At 34.2% G+C, this 26,433-nt stretch overlaps 2 protein-coding genes across 3 annotated transcripts; both read right to left on the reverse strand.

Annotated features, from left to right (window-relative positions):
* Positions 1–413: 413 nt before the first annotated feature.
* crlf2 (cytokine receptor like factor 2) lies at positions 414–5,686 on the reverse strand. Of its 2 annotated transcripts, XM_052606438.1 has the most exons (7): positions 5,527–5,686; positions 4,161–4,318; positions 3,918–4,071; positions 3,494–3,596; positions 3,306–3,384; positions 2,813–2,859; positions 1,676–1,813 (listed from the first exon to the last, which is right to left on the reverse strand). In XM_052606438.1, exons 1-7 carry the CDS (start codon positions 5,624–5,626, stop codon positions 1,714–1,716), a joined length of 741 nt encoding a protein of 246 aa, XP_052462398.1. In that variant the 5' UTR covers positions 5,627–5,686; the 3' UTR covers positions 1,676–1,713. The 2 variants fall into 2 exon arrangements, with proteins under 2 accessions (XP_052462397.1, XP_052462398.1); XM_052606437.1 differs by lacking the exon at positions 2,813–2,859 and having other exon boundaries at positions 414–1,813.
* Positions 5,687–21,056: 15,370 nt separating this feature from the next.
* Positions 21,057–25,989, reverse strand: LOC128019978 (ADP/ATP translocase 3). The gene is made up of 4 exons (XM_052606439.1): positions 25,745–25,989; positions 23,643–24,129; positions 22,392–22,532; positions 21,057–22,302 (listed from the first exon to the last, which is right to left on the reverse strand). Exons 1-4 carry the CDS (start codon positions 25,853–25,855, stop codon positions 22,145–22,147), a joined length of 897 nt encoding a protein of 298 aa, XP_052462399.1. The 5' UTR covers positions 25,856–25,989; the 3' UTR covers positions 21,057–22,144.
* Between the last annotated feature and the right edge of the window lie 444 nt (positions 25,990–26,433).

The following is a 26,433-nucleotide window of genomic DNA, read 5'->3' on the forward strand; positions in this document are numbered from 1 at the left end:
CTGGAGGAGGTATGAAGACTTTAGCTGGTGTGAACTCTCATATAACTAGAGGTGACTAGCTACATCAGATTGTTAGCCTTTTATGAGTGGACATCAATTATCATGTATGAAACACAAAGCAATACCACCTCCAGTGCCCCTACTTGGAAAAGAGTTTCATTGTAAGAGGCGTCGATGGAAAATTACATATAGTGAAAGCAGTTAATCGTATTTAGAAATCTTTTATTATTCTGAGTAAACTTTTTTTTGTACTTGTGAGGTAATTCCCCTGCCCTCTTAACTAAAAAACAAAGATTTCTATTAGTCAGTTAGCACACAAGTGTTACTGGGGAAAAGCCTCAATCACACCTTCGCCATAGCAGTGGGTTTGTGTATCAAAGACAGTTAGCAGTACACTGTTGGTGGATATAAAATTGAAGGGTTTATTAAATTCAAAAGTAAAAAGCACAAGTACTTACATTTTTTAGCAAAAAAAAAAAAAAAATAATAAAAAAAAAATTGACAAAGTGTAAAAATCCAAAAGTCTGAAAATATGTGTACATTTTAATTTGTAGCCTTTTTCTTATTTCACATTTCCTAGCTACTAATTATATGATCAACATATCAATTGTGCTGAAAAAAAAAATGCATGACAAAAAATTAACTTGAATATCAATGTCCCCAGTATTTGGTTTGTCCTCCTTTCTCTTTGTTCTTGTTCATGTTCTTGAAAATGATTTAGAATGATACAAAGAGCATATTGTGCTTTGATGGAAGTTAGAATCTGACCATTAGTATGAAAGAGTTGCACAACTGTTTCAAATTTGCTTGACCATAAAAAAACGCAGCTCATTGAAGGTTCCTTTACATTTGAAATAAAAATGCATTTTACATTTTTTTAATTTTCATGTTTTTTTTCTTCAGTTTTTCTAAGCTGCAACAGGTACGACTGAACGTGTAAAATTTTTACATTCACATATCCACCTGTATGGCTTTCATTTTTGCTTCTATGTACAGTATATCTTAATGATTTTTTGCTCATTTCTTTACCCCACTCTAATTTATCAATCACAACAGACTGGAATGTGTGGCTGCTGCCCTGGCTTTTACGCCGTCACACTGAAACTCCACATCTGTTATGCAGTTTCACATTAACTTCAAATAACATACACTCTCCCTAAGAGAGGGCTGTGATGCAGTAAAGAGTGTGCTCCTTGTTGGCTTTGATATGATTAAACTCTTCTTTAACACCTCAGGATAGTCAGAGTGCCCTCCATTGTCTAATTATTGTACTACACTCACATTGTTTGCTTATGATGTGCTCAAATGGTTTTCTGTGCACTAGCTTGCTTTAGCCACAGTCCTGATCACAGACTTTAGGAGTAACCAATGAGATCTGTAATACCCTAGACAAATATAACAATTAGCATTCCCACTGATCTCAAAGGCACTTGTTTGGTGATGCAAGAATCCTGGAAATGTATTTCTTCAAATCCTTTAGTTGCATCAGAATAGTGACATGTGACCCCATGTGTCACACCAATTAAATAATCAATCATGAAAGCATTGAACTGGCTGATGGATATGATTTCAGTCCCTCTCTGTGGTGTTAAAGGATGATATACCCCAACACACTCTGAGAGTACTGCGGTTCTGTGTTTTCACCAGATGTCTGAGAGGAGTAGATGCAGTACATGCTGTCATGTTGCTCTGGGTTGGTGTCCATGGGCTGTATTACCAAAGTTTGATGTTGCTCTTCAATTTCATTCTTGTCCATAATCTCAACATCTGTTGTTGAGCATTCCTCATTCCAATGCGTAAAGTTCTCCCACCACTTAGAAAGGAAATGTCAGACAAAATTATTTCTTGAGAGCTAAGCAATTATGACTACAATTCATACATTTGTAAAAATAAATATAGTTTCCAGAGCCTCCTTTTAGCGTGAGAAAAATTGTAATAATCTAAAGCACCTTTTTCCACAATTAAGAACTTTTTGTACAATTGAAATGTTCCACTGATCTTTATGTTTATTCATCGAACCATATATATATTGTAAGAGTAGACCAGTCCAGAACAGTGGCGAAGCTACTTTCTGTCCAACCCACCCACAATTAAGTTAACGACGTGAGGACGCACGTGTTTGAAAATAGTGTTACATTTGAAAATTGCCACTCAGTATTTAAAAAGTATACATTGGATTTCCCAAAAGAAATGTAAGTCTTAGCACGGAATCCGGTCCGCCTACAAATGAAACTAGACAGGCATTAGATGGATTTATAGATTAAAAACTTCTGAGCCAAACCTGTTTAAAGCATCACATTACCATAGATACAGTGTAAAGAAAAAAATAAACATTGTGCTAGACACTGTCCACGACGAACTACATATTTACAACTGCGCTAATTTCTGGGGCCTTTAATATCTTCTCCTTTGAACGTGAAGTGAGACACGCTGCGAAGCCTCATCATCTAAGGTAATGCTTTACATATAGTAAACTATAGTTAACATTTGGCAATGCTGTAGGCCTACGTTAACAATGAGAAATACATTTTGTAGGCCTACAGTATTAATTCATCTTTGTTGACATTAGTTAATAAATTTTCTACTTATCTTTAGCTCAGGTAACCTTTGGTTAACAGATCAAACTTTCAAAAACTTTTTAATACGCTACACTTTGCCCACCAAGTTTTATGTAGGCCCACCCACTTAAACATTTCTGGCCTCGCACCTGGTCCAGAAAGCAATTTTGCCACAAGTTTTTTTTAGTAATTTTGCATTGAGTTTGTAGGTAATTAAGTAAATATATTAAGTAAAAAATAAAATGTGTAAATACCTTAAACTGTGTTCTTTTATTGGATAAAGATCATGGTTTAAGCCCAGCTGAAATTATAAATAGGCTTTACTAGTGTTCTGGCAATATTCAATGTGTACATGTTTATATACATTTTCAAATACTGGGAAAAAGATGTTTTATACAGCTAATAGTGTTTTGTTTTACATGTAAAAACACTCTCTGAGATTTTAAAATGTAAAGTGATAAAAAGCTGCTACAGAAGCACTATAAATACCACAGGAATATGTTTTAAAACCTAACCAAATTAAGCAACTTCACATTTTTAAAGTATAGAATGGTGACAGAATTCACATTTGATCTGCGATTGTGTGTAATTTATTTGTTTTAAAAACAGAAGTAAAAAAAAAAAACCTGAAGAATCCTATGGCATGAAAATGCTAATTCTCTTCCAGCAGCTTTAAGAACTATAAACATCTTTAGGTGTATTCTGTCAGATTAATGCATTTGATATGGTGGATGGCATTGGCCTTACCTGAAACTGTTCAGCATCCATGATTTTATTTTTGAAGTGTTTGGGATCTGGTACTTCAGGAAGAATCAGTCTTCTAATTCTTTCAAGACCAAAGAATGGCATAGTGTTCAAACATTTGATTAAAAAAAAAAAATATGGCAAGAATTTTATAATAATTGTGCTGGTAATAAGTGCTGGTTTATACTCACCCCTGTTGAGTCAACAGACAAACCAGAAGAAAGGCGGTTAGTGGCAGCACAATTATCAAAATATAAACCCAAATGTAGGCGGATGCTTCTACCACACAAGCATCTGTGAATAAAATGTTTAGTTTATTTGTGAAGCTTTTTACACACACAGAAGAATATATGTAATAATTTACTTCTTTTTATATTTCATTTGACATATCCAAATCAATTTGAAGAATCCAACAGCAAAAGAAATTCATACTAGCGACAAAGTAACACAAGAAAACCACAAAAACTCCACAATTACTCAGAGTAGAGTATAAAATCGTAAATATTTTTAACCATACATATTGCTATGGCTGATGACCAATTGATGCCTATTTATCAAACCAGGCTCTGGAACTGAACCTGGACCTGAACACATGGATTTTCAAAGAAATAGTACCTGCATTGTTTCCCCAACTTTGCACTTTTGTCCAATTGCTCCATGGCTTGTTCAGACACTCCTTCCTCATTCTTATTCTGAAATCGTAATTCTTTTTCATGCTGATATAGTTCAGGTTCAAATGTGTTTGTGTCACTTTAATGCTGTTTATGTCCTGCATGTAAGCATATAAGATTCATGAAAATTTTTCGAGTCAAGTCTTACTGCAGCTCAAATGTGTAAGTGTCTGCGAGTGTTCAATACCTCCCAGTCTTTGACACACTGGCTTTTGTACTGCACTTCAGCTTCATAACAGTCGGGGTTATCGTTTTCATCTGGGATCTTCCATTTTATATTAAGCCCATGTGATGTATTACTAATCGTAAAATGAATCTGGTCCGGGTCAATATCTAATATCACATCTTGAAAAGAGCAGAATAATTAATAGTACTGTAGGTACACAGTTCAGCAGAAAGTGATCAGGTCAGTCTTGGCAATCAGCATTCTGATATTTCCCAATAATTAATAAGAAGTGCTAAATAACAGATAACAGGACTTGTTTCTCACTAATGCAACTGTTACCATTTCACATCTTATCGATTATATATATATATATATATATATATATATATATATATATATATATATATATATTGCATCAAGGCCCTGGTCACAGAGTCAAAGTTTATTTTGCAGTAACAACCAGCTGGATGTAAGTTATCCGCAACTGTAACTGAAACCGAAGCTACTTTCACATTTCTTGTATCACACCTCGGATTCACTCTCATTGTTTTCATAGCTCTAAATAGTATAGTTTTTTAAAAACGTTCACATTAGCAAATGCTCGAAAATGTACATTTAAATAAAAAACTAAACTCATAGCAGAAAATGCTGAAAAAGTTCACAGATGTTGTTTGAGATTACAGTATGAGTAATATGTCAGAGTTTACAGTATGAAATTGACTGAATGAATAACATTATTGCGAAAACATGGGGATTTTACTTAATGAACGTTCTGATGTGAATCTTTGTCGGGTATACAGGATATACCAGATCATGTGAACGCCTCCCCCTCCTCAGGCCTTTTGATGTGGCTCTCCAGACAGCTCATGCACCATGATGCATCGCTACTTATCAGCAAGCTTATCATCATCATCAGATGTGTCTAAATGTACACTGACAAGAAAGTTCTTGTCATACGCTCCATTCCTAAAAATTAAACGTATGACCTTTACATAGGAAAACACGTGTTTGTGGTGAGTCTAATAATCATGCTTCTGAGGGACTTTTTATGTCATTCTCATAAAACTTTGCAAAGTCTCTTTTCATGTTCTTTAGTCAAGTCAAGTCACCTTTATTTAAATAGCGCTGTAAACAAAATACATTGCGTCAAAGCAATTGAACAACATTCATTAGGAAAACAGTGTGTCAATAATGCAAAATGATAGTTAAAGGCAGTTCATCATTGAATTCAACTACAAATCTTTCTAAAAGTTATTTATATATGGATAGATTTCACATAGAAATGATGAGTAATTCGCTTATTTGAAAGTTGCTTTAAACAATAAATGTTAAATATTTGTCCTGTCAATTAAGGGCCTAAAGCACTGAAGAAGAAAGAAATACTCACCATATTCATCATCATCAAGTTCATCATCATATTCAGCACTAGACAGGGAAGCAAAGAGCAAGGCAAGGACTAGCAGGTGATACACACTCCAGCTGTTCATGATATGTCCCTCTGTCAGTTGCTTGTCAATGAAGGTTTCTCATTCTTTAGAGCACAGAGGAAAAGGTGACACAATTTATAGTACCTGAATCACCAAACCCCACTGTTCCACCACTCATTTCCTTTCCATCCTCTAACCACACTTCTTACTCAGTGGTTCAGTGAAGTCTGAGGGAGGGCTTTGATTTGAGCTCTTGTCACATCAGTTATTTTGTTCTAAATTCTGTTATTCATTTCACATTTCTTGGGACTCCAGTCGATTTTTGGTAGAAGTTATTGTTGGTGATTTTACCCAGTTATGGGAAACTTTAAGTTCTTTGCTGCTACAGAAGAAAACTTCAGTGTTTTCTTACTCCTTGTAAAACGATCCATACACTCTTAAAAATAAAGGTGTTTCGCGATGCCATAGAACTTTTTTTTTTTTGTCTAAATGGTTCCATAAAGAACCTCTAACATCTGAAGAAACTTTCTATTTCACAAAAGGTTCTTTGTGGTGAAATAATACTGTTCTTTAAAGAACCTTTGAGTGAATGGTTCTTTGTGGAACCCAAAATTGGTTCTTCTATGGCCTCGCTTGAAAAACCTTTTGAAGCACCTTTATTTTTAAGAATGTATACAGATGTTAAAAAGAAGCCGGGGTTTCACTTCTGGTTATGGATGATAAAATCAATACTAATCTAAAGTAATGTACCTAAAGTAAATGTAACATCACAAATATATGACTTTAATTATCAGCAGAAAAATGTAAAAAAAAAATAATAATAATAAAAAAAAAACTCAACCCGCTATTGATAATATATTTAGATTTATTTTACATGAGAAAGTCTCATGACAAACTCTTGATCACGTTGACCTCAAGAGCAGATATCCACAGAAACGACCACAGAAAGAGGAAGGAAGAGATCAAGGGTGTGAGAGATAACCAGGGGCCCATTTCACAAAGGAGGCTAAGTGAAAACTCTGAGTATGTCAACCCTGAAATGAGGGAAACGCTAGGTTTTCTGTTTCAGAATGGAAGATTTGTCAAACCCAAGAAAGCAGGGTAAGTCAAGTTCGTTTCTGAAAGAGAGCTAACTTATACTCAGAGTCAGTTACCATGGTAACTTACTCTATGAACCTAACCTGGTCAGGAGCAGGTTTTCTTCAATAAACCCAGAGTTTTCGGGTACAAAACAGCTGAAATGAGTTGGCTTAATCAACTCTAAATGGACTGACTCTGAGTTAAGCACGTGCACCACAACTATAAAAAGCCATTATCAATGGAGCACCGATATTACGATTCACCATGGCAACAGCTCCCGCCAAAAAGCCGGCTGCATACTTCCGACTCGATACAAATGTAATTCTTCTCATTTTTATAATATCACAGGTGAAAACTGGCAGAATGTTAGATTAATGAACTAATAGCAAATCATTTTATGGTATCTCATGAGCAAAAAATTTTTTATAAAATAATAATATTAATAATATTTTAAGTGCATTTTTCTTATTTAACAAATGTACTGCCAATAGAGTAAAAAAATACGGCAGTGGCTATTTACACTAAGTGGAACTAACATACTTTCTTAGCGACAGATCCTACTTACAGTAGGCTAAGTGCAAGTAGCTCTAGATGCTATTTAGAGAAAAAATGTACAGTGAAAATCGTGATATATTCTATTTACCACGTAGAAGTAAAAGTACCATGTAAGTGTAAATAATAATTAGATGCTAGTTAAACTTTATACTGGCAGATACATTTGCACCTCAGTATTGTTATACATTAACAGGATGCAATAATAACAGATTGTAAATGATTATATTTATTACAATTATAAATAGTTGTATCATAATTAAACATTCGTTAGGCACTTTACTTCCATTTTTAGAACATTTTGATCATTTTTATTGAAAATAAATTCTAATGTGACATGTGATGGGAAAAGTGAGAAGAACGAGCTCGGCAAAAGCCGGACTCTAACCCAATCGGGGTTTTCCAAGTTTTCCATGCCCAAAACAGTAGATTTGCTCTTAGTAATAGACACTCAGAATAATCTTGTTTTCCATTTGCATTAAGATTATTTTTATTACCACACTGGCATATCTTTTTACTTAAGTTAAATGCACTTAATTTAGATCCCCCCCCCCCCCCAAGAAAACAAGACTAAGTATCTTATATAATTTTCTCATATAGAAAATCAATCTTTATTTAATTTTTTTTTTATATTTGTACTTGGGGAAAAAAGAAAAGAAAAAAAACACTTAGTAAGAAGGGCATTTTTCCAGCGTGCATTAATGAAGTGTTTAAAAAGGGGAGGAGACTGAACGAAACTCAGAGTTTCCCATCTCAGGGTAAGTCAACTCAGAGTTCAAGTTTAAACTCAGAGTTGGTTGAACCTCCTTAGTGAAACAGGCGCCAGGCTAATACACTTCACTTACTATTTTCTTTTACTGAATTATTTTTGCAAGATCTTTAAAACTTTCAACACCACGACTTACTAGTCTTTTGCAATTAGCAACCACAAAATCCTACCACCAGAAGCCATAAATAATTCAAATGATATGAATAAATATATATATTAACCTTTCCATGTTTGTAAGTTGTATCACACTTCTTGTCTAATTAACCAAACCTTGCAAGTAGGTTAATTTATAATCTTTATGATCTAGCTATAGATAGCTTAATAAAATACACGCAGTAATTTATCATGAACTGCACATATAAGATGTTGGATATTAATTACCACACAAAAGCAGATGCATGGGAAGTGTACGTGTGAACAGTCACACTTATGTGCCTGGAGCTGTTGTTTTGTAAAAGATAATGATCATGTTTTTGCACACAGAGTGTATATTTCAAAGTCAATAGAGGAAATGAGTTGGTGTTTATTTACCCTCTCTTCATATCTTATCAAAAGATCCTTCCAGTACACTTATTATTTTGTTTATTTATCTAATTATTTGCCAAAAAAAAAGCAATCCCAGGTTCTGCTTAAACAATCGATTAATATCTTAAAAAAACATACTTAACATTTAATAATCAGCTTAATAATCAGCTTGATAATTTTCCCAATCTAATGAAAAGTGATTATAAACAAAATTTCACCTTAGTCACATGCACGTAACAAGCATCTTATCTTATGAAAAATGCATTACATACACTTGGGTTCATTAATTTACTTTAATCTTTTATTGCATTTTTTCTACTTTTTTTTTTTTTTTTTTTACTTGAAAAAAAAATATATTTTTTTTTTTGATGTTTATGTATTTTGAAAATCCAAGAAGAGCATCCTTGTATGTTTATATACAATTCAAGCTTTGATAATATCTGTCAAATGGGGTTTGATCAAGTGAAGAGAATATATAATTTTTGGGGGGAAATTTCATAATGCTAATACATATTTAGCATGTACACTCTTCACAAAGACTGTCTCAACAGACAATAAATGCATATAGAACCTTAGTTTCAGAAATCCACTGCTTCGTTGAATGACACTGACCACACCAATCTTGTCATTTCATTTGCGCCACAGAGAGGACAGATATGTCAAGGTAGGGAATGAAGGGGAAAAGAGAGCGTCGATTCAAAAGATGAGGATAAATCGTTGAGAAGCACTCGATTTCGTCCGGGCTGCGGAGTAGTTGTCCCCCTCTGGGAAGGGCTGCGTGTCTGCAGAGAAACTGAGTTAAGACGAGACCTGTCAGGAACAAAGAGCGAAATTCCAGTGATATGTTTAGCTAAAAGGGTGAGAGAAAAGTGAATCAAAGCAGTGCAGGATCAAAGAAACGTTTCAGTAAAGTCAACTTGGCTGCCAAGAGACCAGCAGGGGATGCATATGATTTATAAGTTGTTCTTCAGAACCTTCTGATGTTGAAGAATTGATTGTTATTGTTGCTAGAGAGAAGAAGAGGAAGACGTGGGACTGAGTTGGATCACCTATTTGCGCTTCAAAAGTGGAGCTCTGTGATGTGTGACCGTTGTCAAACACTGGAATGACACCATTGGTCTTTAACAGAGGCACTGGAACATGTCAGGGCCAATAAGCCATTGCAACAAATGGCAGAAGAGAAAGTGACAGTTGTTTTGTTTGCTTGGACCTGACATGCAGTCAAACAAACAGCTTTTGAAAGTCAACATGACTGCGAGTGATTATCAGTGGCAGTTTGTTTGAGGCAAGGGCGCGCTAAAGGTCAACTAAAGGGTGAATGTCAACAGTGCGGTGTATTTGTGCTAGAAGAGATGCCACACTCACTGATTTACTGTTGCTTTGAATAATACATTTAAGTGCATCTACATTAGTAAACCTGCAGAATTCAGTGGATAAAATGTTCATTAAAGGGATAGTTCACCTAAAAATAAAAATTTTATGTTTACCCCGAGGGCATCCAAGATGTAGGTGACTTTGTTTCTTCAGTAGAACACAAACCAAGATTTTTCACTCAAACCGTGCCAGTCTATCAGTCTTATAATGTAAGTACATGGCAATCACAGCTAAAACATACACAAACACACACACAAAAAACATACACAAACAAAACCAGATTAAATCCTGAGGCTCGTGACGATACAGTGATTTGTAAAGACACAAAATGATTGGTCTGTGCAAGAAACTGAAGAGTATTTATATATTTTTTTTTACCTCTGATTCACGCAATGTCTGAACTGTTACTCGCCTGAGAACGTCCTCTTGTGTAAGACCTAGGCAGCAGGCATGTGAGGTGTCTTCTTCTTCTTGCTTTATGGAGGATCGCAGAATTATAAGTGCATTACCGCCTCCTATCTCTCAAATGGACCATTGACACTACTAATTGAGATTGTAGATAGAGTGTCAGTGGTCCATTTGAGAGATAGGTGTTGGTAATGCAAGTCTGCGATCCACCATAAAGCAAGAAGAAGAAGACGCCTAGCTGCTGCTGAGAATGCACACAAGAGAGTTCTAACAATTCGGTCATTACTTGAATCAGAGGTAATATATATATATATTACGTTGCTAGTGAGGTGAAAGGTGGATGATGATTATAGGGGTCCAAGGCTAATGGGGGGGGGCCCCGGCGATCTCAACCGTCTGGCTGAGGCCAGCCTAAAAAGATGATCAGGACAGTTGACAAGCACTTCTGCATGTCATCACGAAAGCTTATCATATACACATGTTTTTAAGGCTTGCCAATTGCCAATTTAAACAATCAAAAGAGATAAAAAAAAAACACAAGACATGGAAATGCTCAATTGAGTAGCTGGTTACTTGCGCTGTGTTTGGTGCGCACACAGAGAGCCATGTCTCACAGACATCAATACTGAACCGAGCTCTCCTTTTCGAAGTTCTCCTAGAAGTTCCTCCTGCACCTGAACGAACAAATACAAATCACAGTTTAAACAAGGGATGTGAAAGAGCCCAGTTCAGCACTGGTGGTATTCTGGTGTTCAGGGCTCACGCAGAAAGAGGCATCTCAAAACACAAATTAGCCTCTTTTTGCTCTTGTACTGATATACAAAATATGTCAAAATACCCGTTTTGGAAAGGATGTTCGGAAAAACTGTGAGTTATTTCTTAAGTCAACGTAAAGTAAACTGGTGAAAGAAATCGGATGTATGTCATTATAATGGATGCATTCATTGTCTCTTAAAGTGAACATGCCTAATTTAGCTACTAACTGCTGTAATGTTAATCCAAGAAAATGAAAGAAAGAAAATCACTTACTAATATATATATATATATATATATATATATATATATATATATATATATATATATATATATATATATATATATATATATATAATTTTTTTACTAGTAGGTGCAAGACACTATAATTCATTTATGTAAGTGAGGATAGCAAAATAAAGTGAACTGTGACATATTAAACCTAAAAATTCTTTATAAAGTGGACTGCTAGTGGAAAAAAACCCAATTGGAACCACAAATTATTCTTTCACTTTCACCTCACCGTGTTTTGCTTACATGTTTATTTCCTGAATTGATAATGTAGTTGTGTAAATATTGTCAGACTAACAGATGACTGAAGTTTTGGTTGATTGTAATCCATTAGATATATTTCTATCAAAGTTATCTGACATTATCAAGATGAATTTGTTCTGACTCAGTTTTTGTCATATTTTATAACCATCTGCTAAACTATAGCAAATAAACTGTGATAATGTGAGAAATGTTGAAGTCGCCAACATCTTGGATGCCCTTGGGGTAAGCAGCATCCCTTTAATATCATCAATATAACTGAACTGGTCAATTTCCAAACCTACTTAGTCAGTTATCAGGTTTGGTCATCAGTGACATTTTGCAGTGTACATGAAAAAAAGCTGCTGAGCAAAAACATGTTTACGGTGAGTTAACCACTAACCGCTAAGGTATTTTACATGTCAGACCTTTCTCCGTAACTCAGAACATTATCAGCTTGTACCAATCACTGTTCTGCATAGTTCTTGTAAAAGTGCATGTTTCTCTTATCTTTTTATTGGAATTCATTATCGTTTGCTGAAATAGCCTTTATGGTCATAGCAGAAACAGGATATTCAAAAGAAGCATAACGCATATGAAAAAGCACTCCATATGTGTAAGAATCATGAATAATTCTGCTCTAGCATTGTTTCTGTAGCATAGTCAATAGCATAGTTCTTTACAAAACTTTTTATTTTATTGTATTTTGTTTTATATTTTACGGTTTGTGGATCACAATAATAAAGAATAAATACAAGATAAAATTGAAGACCTTACTATTATTCTAAAATGTGCAAAAAATATATATATAAATACTTTTAAAAAATAATACATTAATTTTTAATACATGACTAATTCACTATCTAAGTCAGAACATTCCATAATTTATTAACAAGAAAAGTCTATTTTTAAAATAAACATAAAAGTAAAGATCCAGCACTGTTAATGATACATGTTACTGTTTTTTTCCTCTGCAGTTTGGTCACAATATATAAAAAAATAAAATAAAATAAATAAATAAAAATAGTGGACATTACTATTATATTAAACTATTATATAAGGAAAAATATTTTTTACGAACATTTTTCAAATAATATATTTTTTTAATATTTAAATAATGACTGATTACAGAAGATGTGCGGTATTCGGTAATATGATATATCACAATAATTAACGTACACAATATTGTTATCATATACACTAAAAAATACCATGAATAATTATTTTATAGAAATTGTTCAGATTTTTTAAATTCATTTAAAGACTTTTTCCATCAGCTGATTAAAATGCATGACACAACTGTATGAGGCATAAAATACATAAGCACAATCTGATGTAAACAAGCCCAACACAGATAAGAAGCGCATGGCGTAAAAAAAGAGTGAAGATAATGCATATTCACTCTCTGACAGCAGATGGCGATGATGGAACAGCAAAAATGCAGCTGTAACCAGGTAACCCTTTAGCATTTAAAGGACTTCAAAGATTTAAACAGCCATTCAGATGGTGTTCATAACAACACTGAATACTTAAAGGTGCTGTATGTAAGACAGACACCGAGCAGTTGAACTAGTCCAAATTCAAAATATTGGAGAGGGTTTTTTTCACCTGGCCCCTCCACCTCAGACCCTTTTTAAAGGAGAATGATTGAGTGTGCCATTGCTTTTGAGATAAACATGTATATTAATTTAACATGTTTCCTAAATTTCTTCAAACATGTTATTGTATATTTATGCTTTAGTAAAGTAAAAAAAAAAAAAAAATACATACAGCACCTTTAAAATCTGAGACTGGCTATTTATTTTCCTAAATATTTTACATTTTAAACTGGACTACAGTATTCCCTAGACATTTTTTGAAAAAGTTTTGATTCTTTATTGTTCGGTAGCACTTTACACTAATGCTCCATTATTTAGGCTAACATTAGTTAATACATTAGTTAACATAAACTGCCAATGAAAATTCTTCTAAAGCATTTCTTCATCTTAGTTAATTTCAACAATTAATAACATTATAATTAAAATCAGAAGTTGTAACTGTATTGTTTAATAGACCTGAGCTAACATGAACTAACAGCTGTTATTATTCTGGATACAAAGAATAACTTCTGTAATAAATGTAGCCATTTCATTCATTGTTAACTAATGAGACCTTATTGTAAAGTGTTACCTGTTCTTTATAATTATTTATGTCTTGCTTTATTGTTTATAAATGACCAGTTCTATTTGTTATATAAAAAAGTTATTAAACCTGTTATATTGTTATAAAACACTTTTTTGCATTATTGTGATAATACCTTACGTGTGTTTAAAACGTAAGAAATTATCACAACATGAAGCATAGAGGTTTAAAATAAGTCTAGATGTTAATAATAAATGACTTCCTAGATTACTTAAAGCTGCGGTAGGGAACTTTTGACGCTCTAGCGGTTAATAAACAGAACTCCTTGCGTCTTGTGGAAGAACATCGTAGCCGGAACTACTTCTCTCTGTTTATGTCAATGAAGAATCACAAAGGTACTGGGTTACTCCGCCGCGGTACCCCCGAAGCAATCTAAAATAGTCAGAATATACACTTATTATAGGTGCACCCTAGTGATTCAGGACAAGCTAAAAACAAGGTTTGGAAAATGGATTCAAGGTGTACTCGCTTATGATATACATTTTTCTACATTTTGAACACAAACAAAGTTACAGACCGCAGCTCTGATTGGTTGATTTCTTACCGGGGGTGGTCTGTAATTGCAAATGGCAATAGGACCACTGGGAGGAGACAGAGGAGCTTAATTTTTGGCACAGATTATCTGTGTCATATTCTACTGTCAAGACATAATGACAGGTTTAATAAATATGTAAAAAATATTTTTTTACAAAAGTTCCCTACTGCACCTTTAATTTACTAACGAGAAAATTATTTTTTTAATAAATATAAAAAAACGACACATCATTCTTAGATACATTACTGTTGTTTATTTGTGTTGTATTTTTTCAAACAGAATGAAAGAGTATAAAGATGTGTGACGTGACAGAGAACATGGCATGCAAGACATCTGAAGCGAGCAGTATGTGTATGTATGTGTGTGTTTATGAGATGCAGCCAGCAGACTGCAAGGTAAGAGTGCTCCACTGGGACAACTCAGAAATAACAACAAAGAGTCAACAGAGGTCTGGATGAAAGCCCTGTCATGAAACATTTCACTTCTCACAGTCCACACCTCAATGAGTATTTGGTCATGGACTGATTGACTGAGGCTGCTGCCACAGCACATGGGATTTTGACCACAACAAACCTTAAATCTTGCAGATACCTCAGTGCAGACACATTTAATATCACAAAACACACTCAATGAATTACATATAACTGTGCTTTATCTGTGCTATTCGTCCTAGGCTTTGTGGGTAACTCACAAGCCTTGCTTTCTTCACAAGTTTACTCTGAACTGGACATTATTTCAGAATTTATCTTTTCAAATACAAACAAAGAAACCCAATATAAAGAATAACAGAGAATGAACTGCATGCTTTTTAATGGTAATAATATATTGAAAGTTCATGTTTGATATGATCCTCAACCTGTTTCTTCTAGCAGTTCATCTTACATCTCAGAACCATTACTTTGTTTCATTTTCATTTCAACAGTGCCATCAAGTGGACTTGTCTGCTTAGTAGTTGTAAATTAGGATAGAAATATAAAAGCCAGAGCATAAATGTTTACTGTGCATTTATTAAAATGAAGTGCACATTTTTGGATTTTCACCAAATTCCTGTATAAATGTATAAGAATTCTCTGATTCATACAAGGGAACACAGATAATGTTTTAATTTCATGTCACATGTTGTCAATGAACAAATAGTTTTCCACAAGTATCAACATGTGGGAGCAATTGAACATTTCCTGTTATCTGAAGAAAGTTAATGGCTTTAAACCAGTCATTTTAATATCAAAGCACTTAACACTAGTATTATAATTACTTGCAGGTTGGCAATTCCAAACCCCTGTCAAGGTTTCATTTGAAGAAAATTACTTAATATTTATCTGACATGTACAGTATGCTTGGAGACCGACGAGGCAGCTCACATTACAGAAGATTGCTTTGTATTATGGCCATTTTGGTAAATTACTTTGGCCTTTGATCTCTGCCAGTTGATTGACTTGCATGGTTTTCATTATAAATACTTGCAAAGTCTGTCTGTTGATACTAGTAAACAAAATCAGAGACATAATAAAGACTGTGTCCAGCTGTGCTTAGGATAGATCAGTTTGATTACAGAGGCTTTGAAATGCTCTTGCTGAGGAAGACATTATTGCCATATATGGATACTTATTACAAACAAAATGAAGTTTCAACAAGCATTGTTCTGTTAGTACACAGTATTGGCAGAGAGGGAGCATACAGCGACAGATTTAGCTATTTTCAGGAAATATAGCCTACAAAAAGTAGAACTTACTAAACATGTTAAATATTGTGCTGCAAGCACAAGGCCACACACTAAATGAATGAATACATGGACATACAATATTGATTTGTTTATATCAGAGCATAAATGTTTACTGTGCATTAATTAAAATGAGGATGCACTTTATTTTACAGTACGTGTACTAACATGTACTTATAGTGTACTTACAGTGTATTTATCTAAGACAGTTCTGGTAATACAAGGTTACTACATGGGGTAGGGTTAGGTTTAGGGGTAGGTTCAGGGTTAGTACCTAGTTATTACATACTGTAGTTATTGTAACTACTATAGTAAGTACATAGTTTGTACATGAGGAACAGGACTGTAAAATAAAGTGCTACCTAAAAAGAAGTGCACATTTTTGGATTTTCACCAAATATTCTAAAAGAAATAATAGACATATTAAAGACTAAAGAACAGAAACTGCTATTTGGAAATAATTTGATTTTTTTTCTGGGAGTGAGCTAGGCCTTTTCAAGCTGATGGCCTGCTCCCAGCAGAGTCGGAGTGGAGCTCCTGTCGGACAACATCTCCAGGACGCTACACTCCATATGACTAGTAATAGAGAGGTCAAAATATACATTTAATGCAGGCTCTAGAAAAAAAATCTGATGGAGATTTAAACCAGAAAAATGCTAAATATAGTCTCCTAAACATTAGATCACTCTCACCCAAAGCAGTTATTGTAAATGAAAAAATCACAGATAATAGATTTGATGTACTCAGCTTGACTGAAACTTGGCTAAAACCAAATGATTATATTGGTCTAAATGAGTCTTCTCCGCCAAACTACTGTTATAAGCATGAGCCCCATCAGACTGGTCGTGGTGGAGGTGTTGCAACAAAACATAGGCTAGTGATATTATCAGTGTTACTCAGAAAACAGGATACAGGTTTAACTCTTTCAATATACTTCTGCTTCATGTTACACTGCCAGATATACAAAATAAATCTCTTGCTCAGGCTACTGTGTATAGACCACCAGGGCTGTATACTTCCTAAAAGAATTTGCTGATTTCCTCTCAGACCTGTTACTATTAACAGAGCACTAATTATCACGTTGATAATACAAATGATGTATTCTGACTTGCGTTTACTGACCTAATAAACTTTTCGATTTCAGCAAAATGTGACTATGCCTACTCTTCATTTTAATCATACACTAAATTTAACTATATCGCATGGAATTGATCTTACTTATAGATATTGTGCCTCAAAGTCACAATATCTGGTCTCTGTACCCATAAATAGACATGAACTAGACCAAATGACTAGCAATGGGCAATATATTCTCTAATACATTAGAAGCTGTTGCCCCAATTAAATTGGAAAAGGTTAGAATGTGCCATGGTACAACACTAATACCCATTCTCTCAAAGAAAAAACTCTTAGTCTTGAGTGCAAAAAAATAAAAAATAAATAACTTGGAAGTTTTTAGAATTGCATGGGCAAACAGTATGTCCAACTATAGACAGGCCCTAAAAGAGAATATACACAAACCTAAAGAAAATAGCCAAAACAATCCAAGGTTTTTATTTGGGACAGTGGCTAGCTTAACAAATAATGTCACCCGAACTAAATATCCCCTCACAGTTTTAATAGTAATGACTTCATAAATTTCTTCTCTGATAATAAAGATAAAGAACAAATGTACTGTTGATTCTACAACATCTAATACTTCAGCCTCATTCATCGCACCCACCATAGCACAGAAACTGAACTTGTTAAAATTACAAATGACTTGCTTCTTGCATCAGCCCAAGGCTGCATATCATTGCTAGTTTTACTTGATCTTAGTGCTGCGTTCGACACCATAGATCATGATATACTCATAGATCGATTACAAAAATATACAGGTATTCAAGGGCAGGTTCTAAGATGGATTAGATCCTACCTGTCTGATCACTACCACATTGTTTATTTAAATGGGGAGTCATCTAAGTAATAGCTTGGAGTGCCACAAGGATTTGTCCTTGGTACTCTGCCATTTTTTCATATACATGTTGCCCTTTGTTAATATTATTAGAAAATACGGGATTAGTTTCCACTGTTATGCTGATGATACTAAGCCATATCTCAACAAGACCAGATTATACTTCTAATGTAAAAGTTTCTCCTATTAAATTTAGATGAGACAGAGATATTACTTATTGGACCAAAAACCAGTAAACATAATCTCATTGATTACAATTTGCAACTAGAAGGATGAACATCCTCTACATTCAAAAATCTGGGTATTATATTGGACAGCGACTTGTCTTTTGAAATTCATATTTCCCATGTTACAAAGACTGCATTCTTCCATCTTAGTTAGAAACAGTGTCAAGCTACGAAACATGTTTCTGATGCAGAAAAGTTATTTTGTGCATTCATGACCTATAGACTGGTCTATTGTAATGCACTTCTAGGTGGTTGTCCTCCATCTTCAATAAACAAGCTACAGGTAGTCCAAATTGCAATGGCTAGAGTCCTTAAGAGGTCAAGAAAATATTATATTACCCCAATTCTACAGATTCAGTACTGGCTACCTATTAAGTTCTGTATCAGTTACAAAATATTACTTTCCTATAATGCCCCAATGGGTTAGCTGCTGCGTACCTAACTAGCCTTCTGCCACGCAAAACTCTGAACTTTTGGTAGTTCCTAGGATAGCAAAGTCCACTAAAGGATGTAAAGCTTTTTGCATTTGGCTCCCAAACTCTGGAATAGCCTTCCTGATAATGTTCGGGGTTTAGACACACTCTCTGTTTATTAGATTAAAGACTCATCTCTTTGGCCAAGCATTTAAATAATGCATCTCATAATCTTGGAATGCAGATATATCTGATCAAATAAGCTTGGGTCAAACATATAAATTTTGCTTGGTTGGAACAGCAGCTATGCTAATTATGTCTCTAATTATGTCTCTATTTTGTTTCTCTGTAGGTAACTAGGATTTACACAAGCTCCAGTCTGGATCCAGAACACCTGAGAAGAGATAATAACAACCCCTCAGAGGACCTCATGATGCTAAACCTGTAGCAACATACAGAACTACAAATTTTGCTTTAAGTTTGATAGCAACATGTAATAATTGCTTTTAATAGTGTTCATTGTCTGTTTGATTACGTCTTTAATTGATTTTTCCGTACATTTCTGCCATATGTACATTAACTGACATAATCACTACTGATAAGCAGCTACTAAATATATTGTAGAAATGTAATTTTCTGTAAAGCTGCTTTGCAACGATTTGTATGGTGAAAAGCGCAGTACAAATAAACTTGAATTTAATTTAATTGAATTAGGGCTCTTAGTGCAAATCGTTAATCTATAAATGCATTAAGCAACTATTATCATAGGCCTATGTTGTTATGTAGATAGAAAAGAGTTAAATGCAAAGTCAGAATTTCATGACTGTTCTCTGGTTCATTTTACACATACAACAACAACAGGCATAGCCTGGGCCTTTTTGAGGGCAAAATATAAAGATCTTGCAACTTAATAAAACTACAAAAATATATTAATAATAAATAAAACACATATTGAACCAACTTTGGGCTAGATTCAACCTTGATTCAAAATTCATGAACATGCTATGAACTGCAGTTAACAACATTTAAGACCATTTGGGGAAGTTGTGGCCTAATGGTTAGAGAGTCTGACTCCCAATCGAAAGGTTGTGAGTTCAAGTCTCCTGCCGGCAGGAATTGTGGGTGGGGGGAGTGCATGTACAGTTCTCTCTCCACCTTCAATACCACGACCCTAGGTGCCCCTGAGCAAGGCGTCGAACCCCCAACTGCTCCCCGGGCGCCGCAGCATAAATGGCTGCCCACTGCTCCGGGTGTGTGTTCACAGTGTGTGTGTGTGTGTTCACTGCTCTGTGTGTGTGCACTTCGGCTGGGTTAAATGCAGAGCACAAATTCTGAGTATGGGTCACCATACTTGGCTGAATGTCACTTCACTTTCACTTTTGTTTTCTAATTCTACACTTTTTTTCTGTTTTACTAAACAACAAACACAAGCAATCATAACAGTCTTTTTTAAAAACCTTCAGCCTGCACAAACCTTGAGAACTGCATTAATAAAAAAAAACCTGCAGAGGTTAACTTGTCACTTATCACATACTGTCCCACATTAGGCTAATTATAATGTCCCACTTTTCAAAACCACATTTTCTAAAGTGGGACACTAAGAAATTTGATTAAAAATATATAGTTTATACATACAAAGTTACACTATATTTTGATGGACAAACATTACATAAGCACATTAGACAACAAAAGTAGCTAGACGGTTTTGTTTAAAATTAATTTCTACACCTTACTATCAAGTTTGTCAAAACTTTATGTCTCTGACATTTGAATGGCCTTTACACAATGTGATTCCTATCTGATGATTGCTCTGCCCTGAAATATGACTAGACAGCTGAAAGGTCATGTGATTTTGAGCTTTGAATAACCCATAGCTTCACTGGCATTTGTGCATTTATGGGGGAGCTACAAACACTAGACCATAGGTGTCCCACTTTAGGGCAATTCACCCTATATAATGATCTCTAATATAGATCAGTGGCATGAGTCTGCATTTGCTATGCCAGATGTTATATATGTCAATATTTCAAAGGTTACACAGAGGATAAAAGGCTTGCCAGCAGAACGACAGCCCATTAACAAATAATGTGTATTTCTAAATAGCACGCACTTTTAATGGATATCAATGGTGATTTTTTTGTCTTTAAATGTGCATCTTTTTATGTCTAGTGTAATATATATATATATATATATATATATATATATATATATATATATATATATATATATATATTTTTTTTTTTTTTTTTTTTTACTGTTTGCATCAACACAGCCAAAATGATCAAAAAAATCTGATCAGGTTATAAGCTTTGAGGAGTATGGTTATATTAATGAGCATAGAACCATGCTGCAATCAACCAATCATAATCAAGTATTTGAGAGTACAGAGTAATGATTAATAAAAAAAAGTCCATAAACATTAAATCGCCACAAAGTTTTAACACCATAATAATGAAAAACTTAAAACGTGAGAGCATAGGGTATCTACTTTTATTGAATTCACAAGCATTCTTGATGTTCTTACAGCCTTCCCCTCCATATAGTGTGGATTAAGATCTACATGCTAAATAACAGGTATAATGTTTCAATGATCATTACTGAACTCACAATGCCCTTCCTTAACTGTCTTCACATTTCTACTTCTAAAAGCAGGATCTAGGCCTACTTCAAGATAGAAGACCAGCCTGACGCAACCAAACACTGAGACTGACAAGAAAATGACCATGAAAGTATGACTCCCCTCTCTATCCAAGATGGAAAATACTTAAGCGGACTTCCAAAAAGAGAAATCATGGAAATAAACTTTTCGTGTCACATAAGATCTGACTGTGAATGTTATGTCTCTGGCTCCACACAATCTCTGCTGGAACACTTTACTAGGCTCTTTCACTAGAGGGCAAATGTGTTGTGAATTAAAGCGTCATATTTAATTTGTCTCTGACCAGCTTCTCAGTTGGTTTTTCAAGTCCAACTTGAGAAAACATTTAAAGTGTGGAACGGTAATCTGTGTGTTTGAACTCCACTATTGTTTTTTTTTTTTGAGAGTGATATTGTATACCCTTGTAGCTAGGAGAACTGAAAAACTGAGCTTGAGGACTACAAGAACATGGGACTGAACGAATGCAGGACAAAACGCTGTCGTGTCACGCCATCTTGAGGAGGCATTGTGGTATTGCTAAGAAATGATGGCTCAGATTTAAGAAGAAATATTATACATAACATCAATAAGTTCACATATATTTTAAATAATTTTCAGCATAAATATATAACAGCTTTCCTTATATATCCAATTTTATAATTGTATCTTTAATATTTCTCTTTCTTTTTTTTTGTTGTTGTTGGATAAAATAAGGGTTATTTATCATTTTTTAAACATAAAATATAGCCACAAACAACATTATTAATTGCTTTTGGTATCTAACACAATTTAACCAAGACCACATTTGTGCAGGGTGGGGAGGGTTTGGGTGAAGCTTGACAAAGCTGTGTGGGAAAAGCTATTCTACTATCTTTGAGTACATTGTAAGTACATCTTTTAGTACATTTAGTACATTGTTTAAACAAACTTCTTGAATTCATCATAAAGCACGAGCACGAAAGCACCCCCCATTCCTCTGAATACATTAGACAGAGCCCCTTTGAAGAACGCTTTTCCACCCTCATCACGAGCGATCTTTCTCCAGCAGTCAAGGGTTCCAGTATACATAATATCCGCTGAGAAAACAAAAGACAAAGGCCTCAGTTGAAATAAATGCATACTTGATGAAGAACAGTGCATGTGTTTGAGCATGCGTGTTGTATACCTCCTTTGCGTCCAGACTGCATCATCATGCGACGGCGCACAGTGTCAAATGGATAGGACACCACGCCAGCCACTGCTGTCACAGTTTGTGCAATCATCCAGCTCACCACAATGTGGGTGTTCTTAGGGTCAGGAAGCATACCTGTGCACAAAATAATGCAAATGTGTTTCACATAGAATTCAGAACTGGTTGTGTGAATTTGACTTGAACTGGAATGAAATGAAATGAGGAACCATATTCTGAATGCTAAATAGTAATTCCAGTAAAGAAAAAACAGGTAATGCAGGTTCTTGAATATAAAGTGATCTTTCACTCTGGTCCCCAAAAAAATATAATTAAATATACAGTAAACAAAATAAAAAAATGTTTAAAGGTGAAATTTCAAGCAACTCTATCCAAAACACTAATATCTACAAACTTCAGATTTTAAACTTTTTTAAAACTAGTGTTATTATCGTTAACTGAAACTATTATAAATAGTTTTCTTTCACTGAAGCTGAAAAAAAATGAAACTGATGGGAAACTGGCTGAAGTTAAAAGTAAAAGAAAATACTAAAACTGAAATAAAAATAAATTAAAGTTAAACAAAGCTAATACAAATGACAAAAGCTTATGATAAAATAATTAAAACCTAAACTAAAATGAAAAAGGAAAAAAAAATCGAATTCAGAATGTTAATAAATACTATATAAATGATAACAGTTTCAAACTAAGCTTGTTAAGCCAAGAATCTAGTAAAACCAGTGCTATTTTTATTGAGAATTGTTTTTAATTTCAATTAATACAAATTATAATTTATTAATTAATTTATTTAATTTATTATTATTATTCATATTAAATATTTATTAAAAAGAATATTATATATATATATATATATATATATATATATATATATATATATATATAAACTTTGAAAAAATGAAAAGTTTGTATTTTCTTTTCTAAAAAAATTAAGACTAATTCAAAATAATAATAAATACTATAAAAACAATACTAAAACAATAGTTTTAAATGAGGCTTTGTCAAGCCAAGATTCAAAGTTCTACTAGAAAAACAACTATTATTTTCTTCATATTTTTTTCTTCTAATTCAAAACATTCAGATTAAATTGTGCGCATTTTGTTTTCTAACACTATTCAAATGATTTCAAATTCAGGAAATAAACTGAAATATAAATAAACATTCTCAAAACAATTCTAGAGTCCCACCACAACCCTGCAACTCATGTCATCTGAGGTACAAACCCATTACCTTTAGCAGTGTCATAGACTCCGAAGTAGGAGGCCCTGTAAATAATGATGCCCTGGACAGAGACATTGAAGCCCTGGTACAGACCCCGCAAACCATCTGACCTAAAGATTTTGAGCAGGCAGTCAGCCAGCCCAGTGAACTCTCTGGTGCTGCCAGCTTTGCCAACATCTGCACCTAAGCGGGTACGAGCAAAATCCAGAGGGTAGACGAAGCAGAGGGATGTGGCTCCTGCCGCTCCACCAGAGGCCAAGTTGCCAGCGAAGTATCGCCAGAACTGCGTGTGCTTGTCAACGCCACCCAAGAATATCTGTTTGTACTTGTCCTTGAAGGCAAAGTTGAGGGCTTGGGTGGGGAAATAGCGAATTACATTGGCTAGGTTTCCACGCCAAAAGGAAATAAAGCCTTGCTCCCTAGGAATCCTCACAATACAGTCGATAATACCTTTGTACTGTTTGTCTGCACTGATCTGCTTACTGGCATGTTGTACCTATAAAGTGAAAAATAATATATTGTTAGATACATGATATCTGGATTGATTTTTTGTGTTTTGTTGGTCCTTTTTTTTTACGGAGCCCTGCACATGACATGCAAGAAAAAAATTAATTAATTGTGTGCATGATCTACTAATTCGCTCCCTCAATGTACTAAAACGTGCACATGGTTACTATTGCATTCCCTCAATATACTATTGCGAATTAGTAAATCTTATGCACAATTTATAAATCGAGTGAACGAAATAGTTATTCGAGGGAACGCAATAGTAATCGTGTGCACGTTTTAGTATATTGAGGACGATTTAGCCTACAATTTTTTCCTGCATGCCATGTGCGGGGCTCCATATTTTTTTATATTTAATTTATTTAATATTATTGCAATTTAAAGTAACATATAAAACCCTTTCTTTTTAAAAAAAAATTCTGTGATGGTAAAGCTGAATTTTTAGCAGCCATTACTTTATCTTTTAGTGTCACATGATCCTTCAGATATCATTCTATTATGCTGATTTACTGGTCAAGAAATATTTATTATGGAAAACATAATACATTTTTCCTATATTCTTTAACAAATAAAAAGTTGTTTCATTAACATTACTAATCGTTCACATTATGTCTTAAATATATATATATATATATATATATATATATATATATAGATTTACAATTTAATTTGTATTATATATCATCTTACTGACCCCAAACCTTGAATGGTAGCCTAGTGTATCACAGTTGCAATAAAATATTCAAGATCATGTGACACTGAAGACTAGAGTAATGACCAATTCAACCTTGCTACCACAAGAATAAATACTTTTTAAAATTGTATTAAAATAGAAAACATTTATTTTGAATTTTTATAATATTTGTTATCAAATAAGTGATCATTGGTAAGCTCAAAGGGATAGCTCACACAACCCATTGACTTCCATAGTATTTTTTTTTTCCTACTATGAAAGTCAATGGCAACCACCAACTGTTTTATTACCAGCAATCTTCAAGATATCTTCTTTTACGTTCAACATAAGAAAGCAACTCATACAGGTTTGGAGCGACATGAGGGTGAGAAATGATGACGTAATTTACATTTTTGGGTGAACTATCCCTTTAAGAGACTTTTTTAAAAACATTTTTTTAAATATTGAAGATTCCAAACGTTATATGGTAGCTTTTAGTTCTGACATCATTTACTTCTGATTTTAGAGGAACCGGCGAAATCAGCCCTTATGCAAAAGGTCTGGGCCTGTAAAATGAGACCAGACTGCAGGGGACAAGATGTGCCACTGCCACATAACTATCTGCTAGAAATTCAGTTTGGCCTTAAAATACTGTAATGTAGCCTACATTTGGAACACTGAAATCTAGAAATAAAGATCCACTCGAGAGAATCCCAGAACAGAGACTCGGTATTAAAATTACAATTGTAATTTTGAGGTTCTCCAAGGTTGCGGATGCTGCAGACACACAACTCAAATACGGCCTCTGAAGGACAAGGTCATTCCGCCTCTTTATAGCCACAAAATAATGCAATTCTAAAGAAGGGGGTTTTTAAAATGATCATGCGTCATGGCAGAATGCGTCAATAGAAGCCAGGATGATTATTCTTACCTGCAGCAGCAGTTTGACTCTCTCTATCGGTGCGACTGCAGTTTTGGAAATAGCCGCTGCGACACCGCCGGCCAAAAAGTCTTTAGCAAAAGAAAGAGTAGCATCAACCATGGCGACAATACTTAAGCTCGGTGTATCAAAAACACGATATGCTGAACGTGCTAGCAGAAGCAGGAGGTAGAGAGGAAAGTGATGAGGAGGATGCTGCAGAGGACACACTGCGGTAACTCTCGAGGATTCTCGCGATATTTGCTCCCGATTCACCAGGGTCAAGTAAAGACGTTGTGTACAGCTACAGAATTTACATTTCCATGAAATGTTGTAACTATTAACTATCTCTTATCAATAGTACATTATAAAATGTTATTTACTATTCTAATTGATTAAATTATGTATTACATTATTACAATTTAAAAGATTTGAACTATAAACGAACATACAAAACCAGGGCTGAAGAATCATATATCTGTATTATTAGAATTTTGATTTAAAACTTAATAGCTATGAAATATAATCACTGAATCCATTCCCTGTATAACTACAAACACACTCCTCGCTATATATATATATATATATATATATATATATATATATATATATATATATATATATATATATATATATATATATATATATATATATATATATAAAAGAACATTCATTTGATTCAAACCCATATTTCATTCAGT

This window comes from Carassius gibelio, chromosome A9, assembly GCF_023724105.1.
Source record: "Carassius gibelio isolate Cgi1373 ecotype wild population from Czech Republic chromosome A9, carGib1.2-hapl.c, whole genome shotgun sequence".
Lineage (NCBI taxonomy): Eukaryota > Metazoa > Chordata > Actinopteri > Cypriniformes > Cyprinidae > Carassius > Carassius gibelio.

Coding starts and splice junctions, on each gene's coding strand:
- crlf2 (XM_052606437.1), bottom strand. CDS start 5,626: ATGAACAGCTGGAGTGTGTATCACCTGCTAGTCCTTGCCTTGCTCTTT. Junction 4,319..5,526: donor ACTTGATGATGATGAATATG/GTGAGTATTTCT, acceptor GCTCTTTTCAAG/ATGTGATATTAGATATTGAC. Junction 3,385..3,493: donor TGTCTGTTGACTCAACAGGG/GTGAGTATAAAC, acceptor TGGTCTTGAAAG/AATTAGAAGACTGATTCTTC.
- LOC128019978 (XM_052606439.1), bottom strand. CDS start 25,855: ATGGTTGATGCTACTCTTTCTTTTGCTAAAGACTTTTTGGCCGGCGGT. Junction 24,130..25,744: donor GAGTCAAACTGCTGCTGCAG/GTAAGAATAATC, acceptor TTCACTTTATAG/GTACAACATGCCAGTAAGCA. Junction 22,303..22,391: donor GCAGTCTGGACGCAAAGGAG/GTATACAACACG, acceptor TTGTTTTCTCAG/CGGATATTATGTATACTGGA.